Source organism: Oratosquilla oratoria, chromosome 30 (genome assembly GCF_046742065.1).
Source record: "Oratosquilla oratoria isolate Oo_2021 chromosome 30, ASM4674206v1, whole genome shotgun sequence".
NCBI classification, from domain to species: domain Eukaryota; kingdom Metazoa; phylum Arthropoda; class Malacostraca; order Stomatopoda; family Squillidae; genus Oratosquilla; species Oratosquilla oratoria.
Genome location: NC_134806.1, coordinates 4623760 through 4641259, shown reverse-complemented (window position 1 = coordinate 4641259; position 17500 = coordinate 4623760). Strand labels below are relative to the sequence as shown.

Below are 17500 nucleotides of genomic sequence, written 5' to 3'. Positions count from 1 at the left end.
TTCTTCTTCTTCTTCTAAAAGATGGTAAGACATTGCATTGTGAGTTTGAACGAAGTAAAAAAAAACATGAAATGTTAAACATTCTTTCACAACATCTCAGCCTAACTCCAAAACCAAACTCAGAACGAGCACAAGTCGACAACAGTTGTGGCGCTTGTGACAAAGTTCTATATTTACAAAATAAATTTCTGAGAAAAGTTGGATAAATCTTGCACGATTTTTTTTTTTGTGCAGATATGTTATCAGTCGTGTTTTCTGGAAAGATGGGTAACTGGTAAGACGTCTCGATGAGCCAACACTTTCGATGATGACATCATCCTCAGATGCTGTGGCCCTTCCAGTGAGAACCCAAGGCTATAGCAAGGTTCCTCCTCCTTTATTGGAAGGATCGTTGGCGGTCGTCGGGGGGCTCAGCCTCCAAAGTCCAATACTTCGCCTCTGATTCTTAGCGAAGAGTGATAGAAAGAAGACATGGAGGAGGAGGAGGTGGTGGTGGTGGTTGTGGTAGTGGTGGAGTGAAGCACGTATAATAAGAATATCAGAAAAAAAAAGAGGAAGAAGATCATTAACTTTGTCATGGCGGTGTTGAAGATAACGGCCGGGGCGGGGGGTGGAGGAAGGTCACAATTTGTCACGATAAAGAAGCTGATATATATATATATATATATATATATATATATATATATATATATATATATATATATATATATATATATATATATGTGTGTGTGTGTGTGTGTGTGTGTGTATGTATGTATGTATGTATTGCGATATTAGTCTGTTTAAAAGACTCATAGGAATAAGATCAAAACTACACGTGTACACACACGCGCTCGCGCGAACACACACACACACACACACACACACACACACACACACACACACACACACACACACACACACACACACAAGCTCTCCTGATGAGGTGCAAGATAGTCCATTTCCACTTTTTTAAGTATTCAGAACTGAGAACCAGTAGCCTTTTCCTTCTTACTAGCCCGTAACACAGAAACAGATCCTGTGTCTCTTCCTGAAGAATGCCTGAGGACAGTTGGCGGTTGCAACAGGGCCGCTGGCGTCAAGTCGGTGAAACTCGAGGCAGCATTGGGTTGATGGGACGATCATGGTTCCCACAAGTTTCACTGACTGGAAACCCGCAGCCCCACAGTGGCTGACATCGATCCTCGGGCCTTTCTATAGATCTCTCAGGGAAGAAACGTTAGACTATTGCCTCTGTTCTACATATCGTAAAATTCAATGTCGCTGTGCCTTTTAGGCTTTGATGTCGCCTTTTAAGTAGGTCCCGGGATCGGATCCCAACGGCTACTGGTGACTTGCTCGAGGACATAGAAGGGAAAAGACTTCAGATGTAGTTAAGCGACTCGTGGGGTGAGTTCATCGCCTATGTGTAGCTCAGAGTTAAACATGGACTAAATTAAAAAAAAAAAAAGTGTCATAGATTTGATTAATAAAATGCTCAATATTGGATGTGGTAGTGGTGGTGGTGGTAGTCATAATGATGGTAAATGAAATGACGGTAGGTGGTGGTAATGGAGGAAGCGATGATAATGGTGGTGGTAGATGGTAGTGTTAGAAGGTGTTAACGGTGATAATGGTGGTAGGAAGTGGTCATGGTGGCAGGTGGTAGTGGTGGCAAGTGGTAGATGCAGTAAGTGGTCGTGATGGTATTGGTGGTCGTAATGATAGTGATGGGATTGGTATGTGGCACTTGTAATTGTAGCAGGCGGTCGTGGTGGCAGTGAGAGTGGTAGTTAATGTTTATGGTGGTAGCGGTGGTGGTGTTGGCAGGTGGTAGCGGTGGTGGCAGCAGGTGGTAGGGGAACGAGTTGGTTTTAGGGATTTATTGGACCGCATTGTCGCCGGGCTTCCCAAACAAGGCGAAGGAAAAAGATGGAAGGGGGGGGGGGGATGATGAATATTTATGCGTGCTCGCGGGCGCACGTGTGTGTGTGTGTGTGTGTGTGTGTGTGTGATTCATCATGGTCTTGGATCACGTGTTGGACTCGTGATCGACAGCTATTACCCTCCCGGAAGAGAGATCAGCGCTCGTATATGACCGATCTATGGGTAATGCTGTGACCTTACACGTACACACACCCAACTCCCCTCCCATGAGAGTTGGAGTAACAACCCGCAGCGCAGCGATACTGAAATTATTTCAGCCATGGGCGGGATTCGAACCCGGACCTCCGTAGTGGCAGCCGGGAACTCTACCAACTGCGCCACGAGTTGTGTGTGTCTGTGTGTTTGTTTAAATTATGTGGCGTAGTGGCTATGGAGAGTTGGCATGGGGTTTTAAAAGGAGAAAATAGAGAGAGTGTGTATGTATGTGTGTGTGTGTGTGTGAGTGAGAGAGAGAGAGAGAGAGAGAGTGATTATTCGCTTTATCTCCCTTGTTTTGCCTCGAATATGATATTAACAAGTGACATTCCATGCAGACATTCACTTTAGTAAACATTACCTTCCTCAGAGAAGAAATATTGAAATCTGGAGGTTGAGCAGTCTCCATTATGCAGAGCTTTATGACTCCTTTGTGCAAACCGTTGGACTCACTCGAAGCAGCACTGGCTTGGTTTCTGAAAATGTGTATTAATGAGACACTTGCGTTCAGACCCTTTGTATTAATAAGGTCCCTTATGTCATACGGGAGAGGGGGAAGGCTCGTTAACTGAATAAAATTGTCTGGAGGGAGCTAGAGTGGGTTTATGAGAGTTAATATAAAGTAGAAAGAGATATATGGATTTGAATGTTTATTCTCAAAACAAGAAAATCTCCATTATGTTATGGTTTAGATGTCTATTCCCAAAGCAAACAAGAAACTCTGAGGAAAGTTGATTACTTTGAGTATATGTACCCAGAGGCGAATTGACTTAATAATGGGCTTCATTACGTCATGATGAGTAAATGTCCATTTGATATTCCTTCTCTTCCGGCCAGACTCTCTCCCGCACTTGGCGGGAAGTTAAACAGCTGGGAATAGAACTGTCACAACTCCTGTATTAATTGGATTTGCCGGAGGGGTGGTATTGGCCTGCGAAGACTGTGGTGAAGACGTGATTAATACAGTCGGACAGTCACGAACACAAAGTTTAATTTTTTTTTTTTTTACTTTTTTTTTATTTAGGTATTTATTATTGGTTCTCAGAAAAAAATTTGAACGTTCTTTTTATCTATTTATTTATTTTTATTATTTATTTATTATCATTGGTTCTAGGGTTGGAAAAAAATGGCAGTGTGGTCAGTATTATGCTACATAAAGGGCACAGGGTAACTGCATTTTTATATTTGATTTAATTATTTGAATATTGTATTTATGTGTTTCTTTTATTTTTATCATTTACTTGTGGCCAACCCACCCGTGGGAATTTCGCTAACATGACTAGTTGAGTGACATCGCAACGTCTGGCAACGCGTGGAGCGAATTGCTATAGTTAACGGTGTCGTGCAATGTTTCTAGATATATTGAAACTATTAAATGTACGTGATGATATAGGTTCGCAGTTCAAAGGGGATTTTCCTAAAATCCTTATGATTGTGACTGTATTGAACTTACACAGTCAATAACCTATTCAGGGTGGAATGGGGACTTAGGGGAAAAAGTTAATTGGATAAGTTAATGGGTTTAATTTCCCATTAATGGGGACGAGAGAAGAGAGTGATCACGCGGGGATCTGTTGGCAGAAACCGCGGAACTCTTCAAGAAAAATCGAGTCCGCGAAATCAAGGCTGATCGTGAGGCGGCGGCGGTGATGGTGGGGGCCATCTTGAAAGTGATCCGGGAAAATGTTAGCGGCCGCTCTTTGTCTGCGGTTTGTGTCCGTGTCTGACTAATTCTCGTGCTTCGTGCAGTGTGTGTGTGTGTGTGTACATGTCCGCGTGTGTGTACATGTATGCTAATAGTGTGTGTGTACAAGTATGTACATGTGTAGGCCTAGTCCACCACTAGTTTTGAACCACCAAAGCTTGTCAAATCCGATGCATGGGTAATTTTGTGATCTAGGTCGGAGGGATCATACTAGCTTGCAGTATTAGTGAAAGCTTTCACTCTGAGCGAGGAGCGAACTCGGTACCGCAAAATGACGACCCGTGACTTAGACCGCTACACCATCAAACCGTGTGTATGTGTATGTGTGTGAATTTCAAAATTGAGAGAGTACAATAGTTACGAATGGATAAGGAGAGGTCTCCGTGAGCCCCGTAAGAGGAGACTTCACGTGCTTAAAGACCCAAGTCAAGTCTCTTGAAAGTCTTGTCCTGGGCTTGGTGCGGCGTGGCAGTGCGCGGTGGGGCGCGTCGCGGCTTTGACCCTCTGTTTGCATACACACCCGCCATGCGGAGCGGATCTGCTAATTCATTGTTGTCCCTCCAACCACCGCATAATCACGATACATGCGCAGTTGGGCCCTGCGCATTTGGGCACCCTCACGTGAGTCGATCTTCTGCGCAGTTTGGTCTTCGGCGCTGGTTCTGATCTGCATCCGGCGTCGGTTCTTGAAGTTCGAAGGTTCAGACGTCTCCAAGTGTTCAGGTTTCTCCCAGAAACTGTATGGAGTCGAGTCATGGACGAAGTCTCAAGAAGCATTGTATTCCCGTTCTTGCAGTTCGAGAGCCCAGAATTTTCGAAGTCTTCAGGTTCCTTCGCGTTCTTGCAGCTCGAGGGCCCAGAATTTTCGAAGTCTTCTGTCTCCTTCGCGTTCTTGCAGCTCGAGGGCCCAGAATTTTCGAAGTCTTCTCGTTCCTCCCAGGAACTGCAAGGAGTTGAGTCATGGACGGAATCTCAAGAGGCATTCGACGCCCGTTCTTGCAGTTCGAAGTCTTGAGGTTCCTTCCCGAAACTGTAAGGAGTCATGGGTGAAGTCGCAAGAGGCTTGCTGTTCTCGTTCTTGCAGTTCGAAGGCCCAGAAGTCACGGAGTCTCAAGAAGCAGATCATCCTTAGTTTGGTGCTTACGGAGAAACCTGGTTGGCTATGTGTGCTCTCTGTTCTCTATTCTGTCTTGTGTGTGATGCAGAGCAGAAGTGCTCTCACCTCCAAAATGGCCCAGACACTTCATCATGGTGACGGTCTCCACACATTCAATTCTGGTTAATGTCAGACGATTCTATGTAATTAAAAGGGAGGCGGACTCGAGACCAAACGGAATCTCGATCGATCGAGACCGCAGTCGTTCTCGAGTTCACCTCCTCATAGCTGAATAAAATCGACTGTGTGTGTTGCAGGGGTCATGACCTGGATGGCTTGGGAGCGTATAGGCTTGCAGCGCGGTTCAGCTTCCGCGAAGTGTCCCAGGGAACTCCTGGCGACGGGGTGTTCGAACTCACGGAGGTCGACGACGATCTCGAGTTGCCATAGACAAGCTGGAAATTTCCAGTGTATTCAGAACGAAAAGACCTTTAGAATCTTTACCAGAAATGAAGGGTTTCTGGTATCCAGGTTTTTGATATTTCGAAACATTTTATTTCGAATATTGGGGGAGGGAGCCCCGTATTGTAAAGATCTCTAGTATAGGGAATTACACGTGTAAGGTTATCTTGACAGACACCTACAAGAGGCTGACGCCCTTTCAACACACACACACACACACACACACACACACACACACACACACACACACACACACACACACACACACACACACACACACACACACACACACATACACACACACACGCGCGCGCGCGCTCGCTCGCACATTGAATCCGCGTTTGCGCAAACGATGTGCAATCTCGTTTTGGCAGAGAGGGGGTGGCGGATCCTTACATGAACAATATTTTCACGATCGAGACCCCGTCCGTGCGCCGGTTGCACGATAGCCTCCATCCTTTGTTCCTGTTTGCCTGTGTAAAAGCAAACCGAAAGGCATTTGTGCTTGCTTGTACGTCAGTGTACCTGCTGGTCCTTGCACGCCAAGGCCTTCCTGTGTGTGTGTGTGTGTGTGTGTGTGTGTGTGTGTGTGTGTGTGTGTGTGTGTGAGAGAGAGAGAGAGAGAGAGAGAGAGAGAGAGAGAGAGAGAGAGAGAGAGAGAGAGAGAGAGAGAGAGAGAGAGAGAGAGAGAGAGGGGGGGCAGGGTATATTTGCCGTGAATAATTGTTGTACTCGTATATCTACTTCCACACGCGCGTGTGAGCACACACACACACACACACACACACACACACACACACACACACACACACACACACACACACACACACACACACACACACACACACACACAGACACACACACATACATATAGAGGACTGGTTACACAGGGGGTCCTACCTTGAAATGTAGATATCAGACCGTAATATGGACCGTACTTAGTTATCAGACCCACAGACTGTTGCGTTGCGTTAATCTAGTATACATCACCAGTGTTTCTGTGCGTATGCTTGCGTGCGTGTGTGTGTGTGTGTGTGTAATATACTGAAAGCGGGCACTGTAAGGGTCCTGTCTTTTTCTCCATCATAGCTGTGCGTGTGTGTATGTGCGCGCGCGTTTGTGCGTGCGTGCGTGTGTGGAGACATTTTTTTTACTTCATGCAGTCTTGCACATACTCGTCTTGTGTGCACAGTATTTGCATTCTTTTCTCATTGAACTCGTGCATTTTTTAAACCAGTTTCTCTATGTGCTTCACTGTGTGCACATCTAGGTGTGCATATGTGTGTGTGTGCGTGTGCGTGCGCGTTGTGTGTGTGTATTTACCTAGTATCTTACGGGAAGGGGAGCTACGCTCGTGGTGGTCCGTCTTTATATCTCGCAGTGACTAGTTTGTTCTTAATTTATGTGTAGTTTTTGGATACACTATTGTTCCGTCCAGTTTGTTCCAGACATCCACCACTCTGTGTGGAAAGCTGTTTTTTTTCTAGGTCTCTTCTATAACTGTCCTTTTTGAGTTTCTTTTCATGTGTGTGTGTGTGTGTGTTTGTGCGCGTGGTTGCGTTGTGTGTATGTGTGTGTGTGTGTGTGTGCGTGCGCGCGCGCGCGTTGTGTGTGTGTGCGCGCGCGTTGTGTGTGTGTGTACGCTCGTTGTATGAGTGTGTGTGTGTGTGTGTCTGTGTGTCTGTGTGTGTGTGTGTGTTTGTTTGTTCAGGGCCCTGCAGTCCCGGAGCCATTGTGTCTATCGCTTGGCCTTGGAGGGAGAAACTGTGTGGTGCCAGCCCGGCAAGCAATGCAACAAATAGCAGCGACGTGGCAGACGGCAGCAGACAGACAGACACCCACGGCAGGCTGACAGATGGTGCCATGGGTTGTCACCAGATTTTATTTATTTATTTATCTATTTATTTATTTTTGGGTGGTGGTGGTGGTGGTGAACAAGGTAGAATTATAACAGCAAATTCAAGTGACGTGTTTCCCTGTTGCCTCAAGAGTACCTGAAGATTTAGTTTGTAATTGTCACCGTATGACACTTCCGCGACCAACACTCTACGCCCCACTATGAACGGTTCTTGTCCTGGGCTCTAGCTTATCATCGCTTCTATCCTTGTTGGCAAACTTGCGCCCTGCTTCTTGGCTAGACTGCATACTGTGTATACGTGGGTGGGGGCTGGTGGTAAGACGGCAGTCCGTGTTGGCAGCTCACGGTATACAAACGATTGTTGAAAGACGTGACGTAGCAGTACGTGACGCGGCATGACGCGTCTTGGCGCAGCGCGGCGCGGCGCGGCGACAGCCTCCGGTCGGAAAGACAGCTTCACGACGGCCCGAGTTGCTTGTCGTTTCTCTGGTCCCTAACGGGAGACCTTTCGGACGGGGGGCCACTTGTGGGTTGCATACTTGGGGACACGGGGGGCGGGGTGAGGGAGCTCGCTGGAACTCTAGGGGCCTCGTTTCTGCCTTTCTGAGCTACCTCTGTGGCCTTCAGGAACGTGAAGGAACGGTAGGGGGCAGTTCGTAAGAAGCCGAGAAGGGGTGATGGAGACCTACGGGGTCCAGTTCTGGCCTTCAGGAGCAATCGAGAGAGAGAGAGAGAGGGGGGGGGGCACGGGTTGTGAGGGGTCCGAACGGATCATATGCAAGAAGCTGAGAAGAGAATGGGGCACCTGCTGGGGCCCGGTGAAGGGGCCCGGCTGCACAAGAGGCCCGGCCAGGGTGATCGGATGATACCGGCGATTGGCTGCTGGCGGGGTCTCGGGCATCAAGTCCGGGAGTCGATTTGGCGCCGGACGAGGGTGACGGAGGGTCGGGAGTGAGAGGTGGTGGTGGCCAAAGGTGGGTTATGCAGCGACTGAACGGGATTTTGGTGGCGGGGTGTATTCAGGTTGTGTTACCAAGTCCTTCCATATGCGTATGTGTGTGTAATAATATATATATATATATATATATATATATATATATATATATATATATATATATATATATATATATATATAAGTGAATTTAGGGAGCAGGTTTTCATCGAAAAAATATGTGAATTTAGAGAGCAGGTTTTCATCGAATACACACACACGCACGCACACACACACACACATATATATATATATATATATATATTCGTAAATAGCTGGAGTCCAGGAACCATTTTTTATGGGAGAAAGTATACGCTGGACTCGACGTTCGTCAATTTATTCCGACGTTTCGAACCCTGTCCGGGGTTCGTCTTCAGGGTAATACAGTGGTAGCAATGGAAATGTACATAAATAGGGGGAATTTGGTACACTGGGACAGGTCTCCACAGTAACCGTTATAATCCAACGCAGTTAAACCAAATCAAAAACACAAATGAGAAACAAATATAAATAAAACTGTAAAATAACCAGTGCAATACTTCCTTGAAAACATTCACCGAGTTTACCATAGAAAAAAAAAATATATATAAAGAAAATACAGTGAAAGTTGTAAGAATTCAACCCGCTACCGATGGGTCGCACCACTGTGCACCCCCGTGGAACAAATGTCCCGCGTAGCATGTATTATCACGAATAAAAGAAATTGGAACAAGAACACAAAATCCATCAATATCATAAACATGCAAAAAAGGAAGAGTACACATTGAAATAAATAAGAAATGCCGTGTGAAAAAATGTCCCCCAAGATTTGGTTTAACTGCGTTGGATTATAACGGTTACTGTGGAGACCTGTCCCAGTGTACCAAATTCCCCCTATTTATGTACATTTCCATTGCTACCACTGTATTACCCTGAAGACGAACCCCGGACAGGGTTCGAAACGTCGGAATAAATTGACGAACGTCGAGTCCAGCATATACTTTCTCCCATAAAAAAATATATATGTGATATCTATTGGAAATTGATAAAATTCGTAAATTCCCAATATTGGGAACGAAAAGGCATTTAAAAACGTACCAAGATTATAAAAAAAAAATGGTATCTGGAAATGTCTGCATTTTTGGATTTGTCATTTATTTATTTATTCATTATTATTTTATTTATTTATTTGTTTTCTTAATTCCAACAAGAACTGTCTGAAGAGTGAGGTAGGTGTCAAAAGGCGACTTCCGTATCCCCCTACTCTCTGAACCCTCCCCCTCTTCCCCCCCTCTCCTCCCCCTCCCCCTCCCCGATAGGTGTAAGAGTATTGATAACATAAATGATACGAATCTGTTTCGGGAACACAATCATCACTCCTACCATCACTACCTCCACCATCATCACCACTTCTACCACTGTCATCACCACCACTATTAGCTCCACCACCGCTATTACCACCACTGCCACGGCAGACACCACCTCCACCACACCCACCACCACTTCCACCACACCCACCACCACTTCCACCACCTCCACCACTTCCTCCTCCCTCACCACAGCCACCACACCCACCACCTCCTCCTCCTCCTCCTCCCTCACCACATCCACCACACCCACCACCACCTCCTCCTCCACCAGCTCCTCTTCCACCTCCTCCTCCCCTCACCACATCCACCACCTCCTCCTCCTCCCCTCACCACAACCACCACATCCTCCTCCTCCTCCTCCTCCTGCTCTTCCTCTCCGCCTCTACCACCACACCCGCCACCACATCTACACCCTCCTTCCCCCTCCACCACAACCAGAAATATCACCACACCCTCCTCCTCCTCCTCCTCCTCCTCCTCCTCCTCCTCCTCCTCCTCCTCCTCCTCCTCCTCCTCCTCCTCCTCCTCCTCCTCCTCCTCCTCCTTCTCCTCTTCTTCCTCCTCTTCCTCCTCCTCCTCCTCCTCCTATACCCGCCGCCAATGCATGCTGCTTCGGTTCGGAGTCGCCCCTCGAGAGATAATTTCAATTTCTTCCGTCTGAGGTCTCAACTCAATAGAATTGCTTGCCAGGGCCATTTCATATATATATTATATATATATATATATATATATATATATATGTATATATATATATATATATAGTGTGTGTGTGTGTATATGTATGTAGGTGTCCTTTTATGGTGTAGAACGGCTAAGGATCGGAACCCAACTTGAATAAGATCCGGTCCTCGGTCCTGAGCTGAACGAGAATCTCTCTCTCTCTCTCTCTCTCTCTCTCTCTCTCTCTCTCTCTCTCTCTCTCTCTCTCCTCTCTCTCTCTCTCTCTCTCTCTCTCCTTTTTCTTCCATAAAACGAGAAAGCGTGTTTTTATTTTCGGGCCAGATGTCTGAACCTTTGGCCATTGCTAAAATAGAACCTATGTTGTGTGGCACTAAAAAGGCACTGAAATGCTACAGTGGCACCACACTGAAAGGACCAAGATTCCAAAGCGGCGACTCCCTTTCTCTGTGGGAACGGAAGAGAGAGAGAGAGGGGGGGGGGACCGGGACCGAAAGTGGCGGATTGATCAACCCACAAACCCTTTGGAGGTAATCAACTCTGTGGAGGAACCTGGCCATGTGTACACAAAAGAACCTGAAAAGTTTACAATTTTCTATAAAGCGCAGGAATTCCACTTTTCTCTTATTATTTCTACAAATGAAAAAATATAAAAGATTATATTTAATTTGGAACTCATTTTTTTTCTGAGGTTTAAAATATATATAGATAAAAACACAAGAAAATTTTAGGCAATAGAATTGGATTTGTAATAGTTTGCGTGAGAGGCAGTGGGAGGTGGAATTCCTGTTGTAATTGGTGTGGTCGGTGGAGCCGTTCAACCCTTGATGGGGTCGCCGCCCCTTCAGCACAGCGATGTGCATTGGCGGCGATGCCAAACAGTTTCATTCAGTTGTAGAGCTGCTTGTGAAGTAAAGTGACTCGTTGAGAGAGAGAGAGAGAGAGAATTCGGACACGCACGCACACACACACGCGCGCACGCACGCAAACACACACGCGCACGCACGCACGCACACACACGCGCGCGGACACACACACACACACACACACACACACACACACACACACACACATACACACAGCCTGTGTAAAATGCAACAGGTTCACTACTATGTGAAAGGCTTGAATCTTGATATAATTTTGGAACTTGTCCCTGTGAATAAAATCACCTGGCGGCAGCCAGAATAGGTGTATAGAGTGATACCACACCTAAGATGGTTCGTAGCTCTGGTAAGGAGGGGGCGTGTCACACACACACACACACACACACACACACACACACGCACACACACACGCACACACCCACATACACACGACTCGGTGGCGCGGTTGGTAGAGTCTCAGACTGTCAGTACGGGGGTGCCGGCGGTACCTGGTTCGAATCCTGCCCAGGGCTGAAATTATTTCAGTATCTGCGCTTCTAGTCGTTACTTCAACTCTCGTGGGCGGGGAGTTAGGGGTGTGTGTGCGTGTAAGGTCATAGCATTACCCATAGATCGGTCATACGACCTCTGAGCTCTCCACCGGGAGGGAAATAGCTGTCGATCACGAGTCCAAGACGTGATCCAAAGACCAATGTGAATCACACACACACTAGGTACGGGTACATGATGTAGCATGTAAGGATGTTAACTTTAAACCTGGAGAACGGAGAGACCTGTAAGTGGGTGGAGGGGGTGGGTAGGTGAGGGGAGGGGGTTCGCGGTGACGTCACAGATGACACTGGAGAAGAGGAAAAGCCCGAAGTCGTTAAAGGAGTTTGTTGGACGCGGCAGCGGAAGATGGCGGCCCGGCAGGGTTCATCAGGGGATCATTAACACCTCAACTTGGCCAACGCTTGAGAGAGAGAGAGAGAGAGAGAGAGAGAGAGAGAGGATGGGGGAGGGAGGTACACACACACACACACACACACACACACACACACACACACACACACACACACACACACACACACACACACACACACACACACACACACACACACACACACACACACACAGGCTTGTCGTGTTATAATGTGTATGGAATTTATCTCTCAGGATGATAAAATGACGTGGCATTAACGAGAATATTAGCAAAATAAGATTCTTTTGAACGGGTTCCATGGAACACAAGCGATTGGCTGCAATGCCTTTTCATTTGTTTATTTATATTTTTTATTATTTGTTTGCTTACTTGATTAAATACTTGTTTTATTATTTATTATGCATCTGGCCTCTCTATAGACCGAAAGGATTCCAACCAGATACTTTTCTATTGCGAATCATTTTAAGGTAGAAAAGGAGAGAGAGAGAGAGAGAGAGAGAGAGAGAGAGAGAGAGAGAGAGAGAGAGAGAGAGAGAGAGAGAAAGAGTTTGTCCTTCATGTTCAAGCTGAGGTGGTAGGCCTTTTGGTCACTGAGATATTGATTGTCATGCGCATGCAGGGTGGAGGCCTGGCCCGCCGCCGCCGCCGCCGCCGTAGTGTGGCGTGTGACGCGCGGTGGAGAAACAAGACATTCCAACCTACAATTGTGACTGCAGTGTCACGGTTTTATTTATTCATTTGTTCATTTTCTTACTCCATTATCTTCATTTGCAATTTGGAATGACTTTTCATAATCAATATACCCTCCAGTATTACAGGAATTATATATATATATATATATATATATATATATATATATATGTGTGTGTGTGTGTGTGTGTGTGTGTGTGCGCGCGCGCACGCGCGTATATTCCTTTACCTTGATATGGCAAGTACGGAGGACTCGAAAGGAAAATATTTGAATAAATCAGCTCCTTACAGAAATGAAAATCCACGGGACAGGATTCAATCTCTCTCTCTCTCTCTCTCTCTCTCTCTCTCTCTCTCTCTCTCTCTCTCTCTCTCTCTCTCTCTCTCTCTCTCTCTCTCTCTCTCTCTCTCTCTCTCTCTCTCTCTCTCTCTCTCTCTCTTGCATGGATGGCACTTCAGTTTGGGAGCGGCGCCAGCTCTCCGAAGGGGCCATGAAATGTAAGCGGGGAAGCGAGGTGCCCTTGGTTGAGCGGTGAGGTGGAGTCGACGCCCCCCCCCCTCCCTCCCTCGTGTCGTTCAGTCGTGTCGTTCAGTTGTGAGTTCAAGGACGAGGCTCGAGTTCGAGGGAAGGACGAACTCTGTCGATCTCGGCGTGACGTCGTGGACAGAAGACCTTCTCTTACAGAACCTCATCCTCCTGCCATGGCGGGACGCCTGGTCCCCTTTGATGCCCGCTGACCTATTTTAGTCTGACAGATTTAATTTCCAAGAGAGTAAGAGACGGGACAGCACGAGCATTGGTCATCTTCAGTATATTGCAATTAGGTACATATACTCTTGTAGAGGGGCACTAACCCCAACAACACGACGACAGACTTTATATATATATATATATATATATATATATATATATATATATATATATATATATATATATATATATATATATAGATAATACACACACACACACGCGCGCGCGCGTACATATATTTTGCCAGGCGGTTTTATTCAGGTAGAGGGTTGTCTATTGATGCATCAAGTGTGCTGCAGATGAGAAATGGTGTCTCGGGTGAGTGGGGGGAGGGCGGGTGGATGGTTGGTCGTTGCTTGTGGGCCAGCTGTGACTTGAAGATTCTTGAGAAGGACACAACCGAATTAGTGTACGCTTGTGGATGTTGTATTTATTTATTTATTCATTCATTTATTTATTTATTCATATGTTATAAAGGCAGGAAAGCTAACTATGACATATTGTGTGCTGCTTTTGCATGCTAGTCTGCTAGGTGACAAACTATTTCATACAACTCCAACCCACCCCCTCTTCCTTGTTCGCTCGTTTTGATTAGGAGGAGCTCGCTGCATACTGTGTCATTAGCCTGTCTTGCTCGTCAGTATTTGTAACACTTTGTATTTGTCGTTGACTGAATTGGGTTGACTCCATGCCCTTGGGGAATAGGTTATTGTTGTTGTTGTTGTTGTTGTCGTTCCCTAGACTGGCCGAGCAGTCCCGTCCCCCTGAGGAACAACTCCGCTGGAACGGAGTCTTCCCACAAATCTTTTATAGAGTGTATATTGTGTTGTTGGCGTGCGTGTTGTATATTATGGGGTGAAATGTTACACCCTGGGCAGTTGTTTGCAATGCTGTCATCCAGCCTCTTCTGGTAGCACATAATAGCTGGATGGTGGCCGCACTGCAGTCTGGCCTGATGGACTCTGTCCTTTCGGGGGAGAGATGATTCGGTGGGATGGATATCAGGGGGCCTGGCATGCAACAGTGTATTCTTTTTCAGTTTGTTGATAGAGCAGTGGTATCATTATGGATATGCTTCTGGAAGCTGGTGTCTGGTTGTTGCGGAAGAAGAGAAAGGGGTATTTGTGTGTGATATAGGTATCTGGGTGTTGTTTTATTGTTTGTTGGGATGTGTGGGTATTCTGATCCGGCAAGTGTTTGTGTGCCTCTCATGTCAGGGTGATTCTTGACTTTGAGCACCTTCGTTTCATGGCGTGAATGGTCTGTAGGTGTTGTGTTTGTGCAGTCTATGGTTGTTGTTGGGGAATAGGTGGGCTGGGGATAGTTTGTAGTTGTTTATTGTTTCTAATGGGAACTGGGTAAAATTAATATTTTTTTCGATATGATTTTGATCATTACCATTATTACTTTAACTGTTTTTGATATTCACCTTTATTTCTTCAGTTATTATAATTAGCATTATTAAAATATGTATCGTTTTATGTAAGGCATTCATATATGTTCATCTTTTTATTATTTATTTATTATTTCTGTTGTACTGCCTCAGACTGGCATACTGTTTTGCAAACACATTTTATATTTCGGTCCTTTTTCTCACCACCCTGGCCATCGTGTTGGATCGTCTGACCTTCCCGGAGTGATATTAAAAAAAAAAAAAAAAAAAAAAAGTATATGTATGATACTGATATGATTCGTGTATCTTACAGACGGAACGGTTCATGGAAAGGAGTTCTAAGGTATTCTGTAATGGACAGATATCCCATGCGAAGCTTTCATATATATATAGGATGTTGGCTTGCCCTTGATTATGCAGTTCCCTGTACGCTCCTGCTTTTCCTCTCCGTTAGCTGGGGTCCTTATTACTGTAGTCTTATTTATTTTGTATAGGAGACAGGCAGACAGATAGATATATATATTTTTTATTTTTTTTGTACAGGTGTGTGTGTGTGTGTGTGTGTGTGTGTGTGTGTGTGTGTGTGTGTGTGTGTGTGTATACACTATATAGATATACACGTATGTATATATCATTGGGTGGCTTGTTTCTGAAGGACGAATTGATGTACTGTGATTCTCCCGAAGGAGTGTCGTAAAGGGTTTGAGAATAGAACCAACGTTAATATCGACTTTTTTGTAAACGTGCTTATCGGGAAAAAACGTAGAAAATAAATTAACTTGATGCTTTAATGCTTTAGTAGGCCTGTATAGAGATCGTGCCCGCGAATATCGAGGGGCTTTCCCGACGAGCACTGCTTCTAAGCCTGACCTCATCTTAGATGGAAATAATTATTCTTGATCTGCTCGTAGATTGTTGATTTCCGTCTTTGTACCCCCTAGATCAGCGTTTCTCAACCAGGGTTCCCCGGAACACTAAGGTTCCGCAAAAGGTCCCTAAAGGTTCCGCAAAAGGAACAAGTGAGATAAGCTAAGGCACTTGATTTTTTATTTAATTTCATATACGTTATATAATCAAACACGCACGACATATTCTTGGTTATTGTAATAATGTAATATAGACATCATCCTATCTAAGGTATTATTACTATGAAAATAAAATGAGAAAGACATGGTATATGGTTTTTTTTTTTTTTTTTTTTTTTTTTTTTTTTTTTTTTTTTTTTTTTTTTTTTTTTTTTTTTTTTTTTTTTTTTTTTTTTTTTTTTTTTTTTTTTTTTTGCGCAGGGGTTCCTTGAGACATGCAATTTAATTTAAAGGTTACGCAAAGATAAAAAGGTTGAGAAACGCTGCCCTAGATTGTCAAGCTTGGAGACGATATTGGCTAGCTTGATTTCGTGTAGAAAATGTTCATGGTTTATGTAATGTTTTATTGATTGAGTGTTTATTTTCTTTTTTCATTTGATGCACACGACGATACTAGTCGGGTAACGTTATGCTGTTGTATCTCTTTTGTTTACTTATAACGCTGCGGCTCATTTCGCTTCGTAGTTTAAGTCTGTTTTGGTTCTCTGTCTTCCTCAGACACAAAAAACTGAGGAAAAAGAAAATAATGTTTTGTCATGTGAAGTGCATCACTGACAAAAACCCATTGCGGTTTTTATTATTCTATTATTACTCTTTTACATTACCGTGGAATATTTTTCCCATTTGTATTTCCTCCCCCTTCACTCTCTTTCCTCTTCTTCCTTTCCTCCCTCTCCCCCCCTCTGTCCCCCAACTCCTTCTCCCTTCCCATTTGTAGCGTGCTGTATCAGTGTAATTACTACCAGTACGTTTTGCTCCATCAGCTTTGAGGATTTTGTTTGGCGGGGATTGCCACAAGGTCTTTTGAAGTGCGGCTCAGTGATAACAGGGTTGAAATGGCCCAGCGCCATTTATGGCCTCGGGTTTATATATATATATATATATATATATATATATATATATATATATATATATATATGTATATATATATATATATATATATATATATGTGTGTGTGTGTGTGTGTGTGTGTGTGTGTGTGTGTGTTTTGTATTTATACTTACACATATATGAGATAGAAGCTTGTGATTACGAAACACTTTCAACCATTGGAACGTGTAAGTTATGTCCACGAAATGTCAGCTAGTTCTGCAGTGTATTATATACTTGTATATATATGGACGACGTTTCCAACGGGTATTGCAACAAACCGTTCCGTGAGAGATTCTAGGGAAGACGTGAGATTGTAAGACTGTAAGGGGTAACAAGATCATATGGTCATATAGCATTGTTAAGTGAGTGCCGGGGAGAGAGAGAGAGAGAGAGAGAGAGAGAGAGAGAGAGAGAGAGAGAGAGAGAGAGAGAGAGAGAGAGAGAGAGAGAGAGAGAGAGAGAGAGAGAGAGAGAGAGAGAGAGAAAGGGTACTAGGACAGTGTGTAATAAGTGCAGCGTTGACCTTGACCCAGTTGGCCAGTTCTTTTTCTGTGACGTCACGTGGGGGAGGGGTGCCAGTGATGTGCCAAGACGGCCATGTTGCACTTGACAACCTACTTGTGGTGGCACTCACTCGAGCGT

General features: G+C 44.9%; 1 protein-coding gene across 30 annotated transcripts in view; it reads left to right on the top strand.

The window, feature by feature from the left end:
- Positions 1 to 17500, top strand: part of LOC143040991 (uncharacterized) — a 577258-nt gene that overhangs the window by 450738 nt on the left and 109020 nt on the right. For 29 of the 30 annotated variants that reach the window (XM_076212488.1, XM_076212484.1, XM_076212489.1 and 26 more), the window contains one exon: positions 9424 to 9441. The exons of the other annotated variant lie outside the window; for it this stretch is intronic. In XM_076212488.1, the coding sequence (XP_076068603.1) occupies positions 9424 to 9441 (18 nt within the window). The remainder of the gene's footprint in view (positions 1 to 9423; positions 9442 to 17500) is intronic. 30 annotated transcript variants of the gene reach the window in all.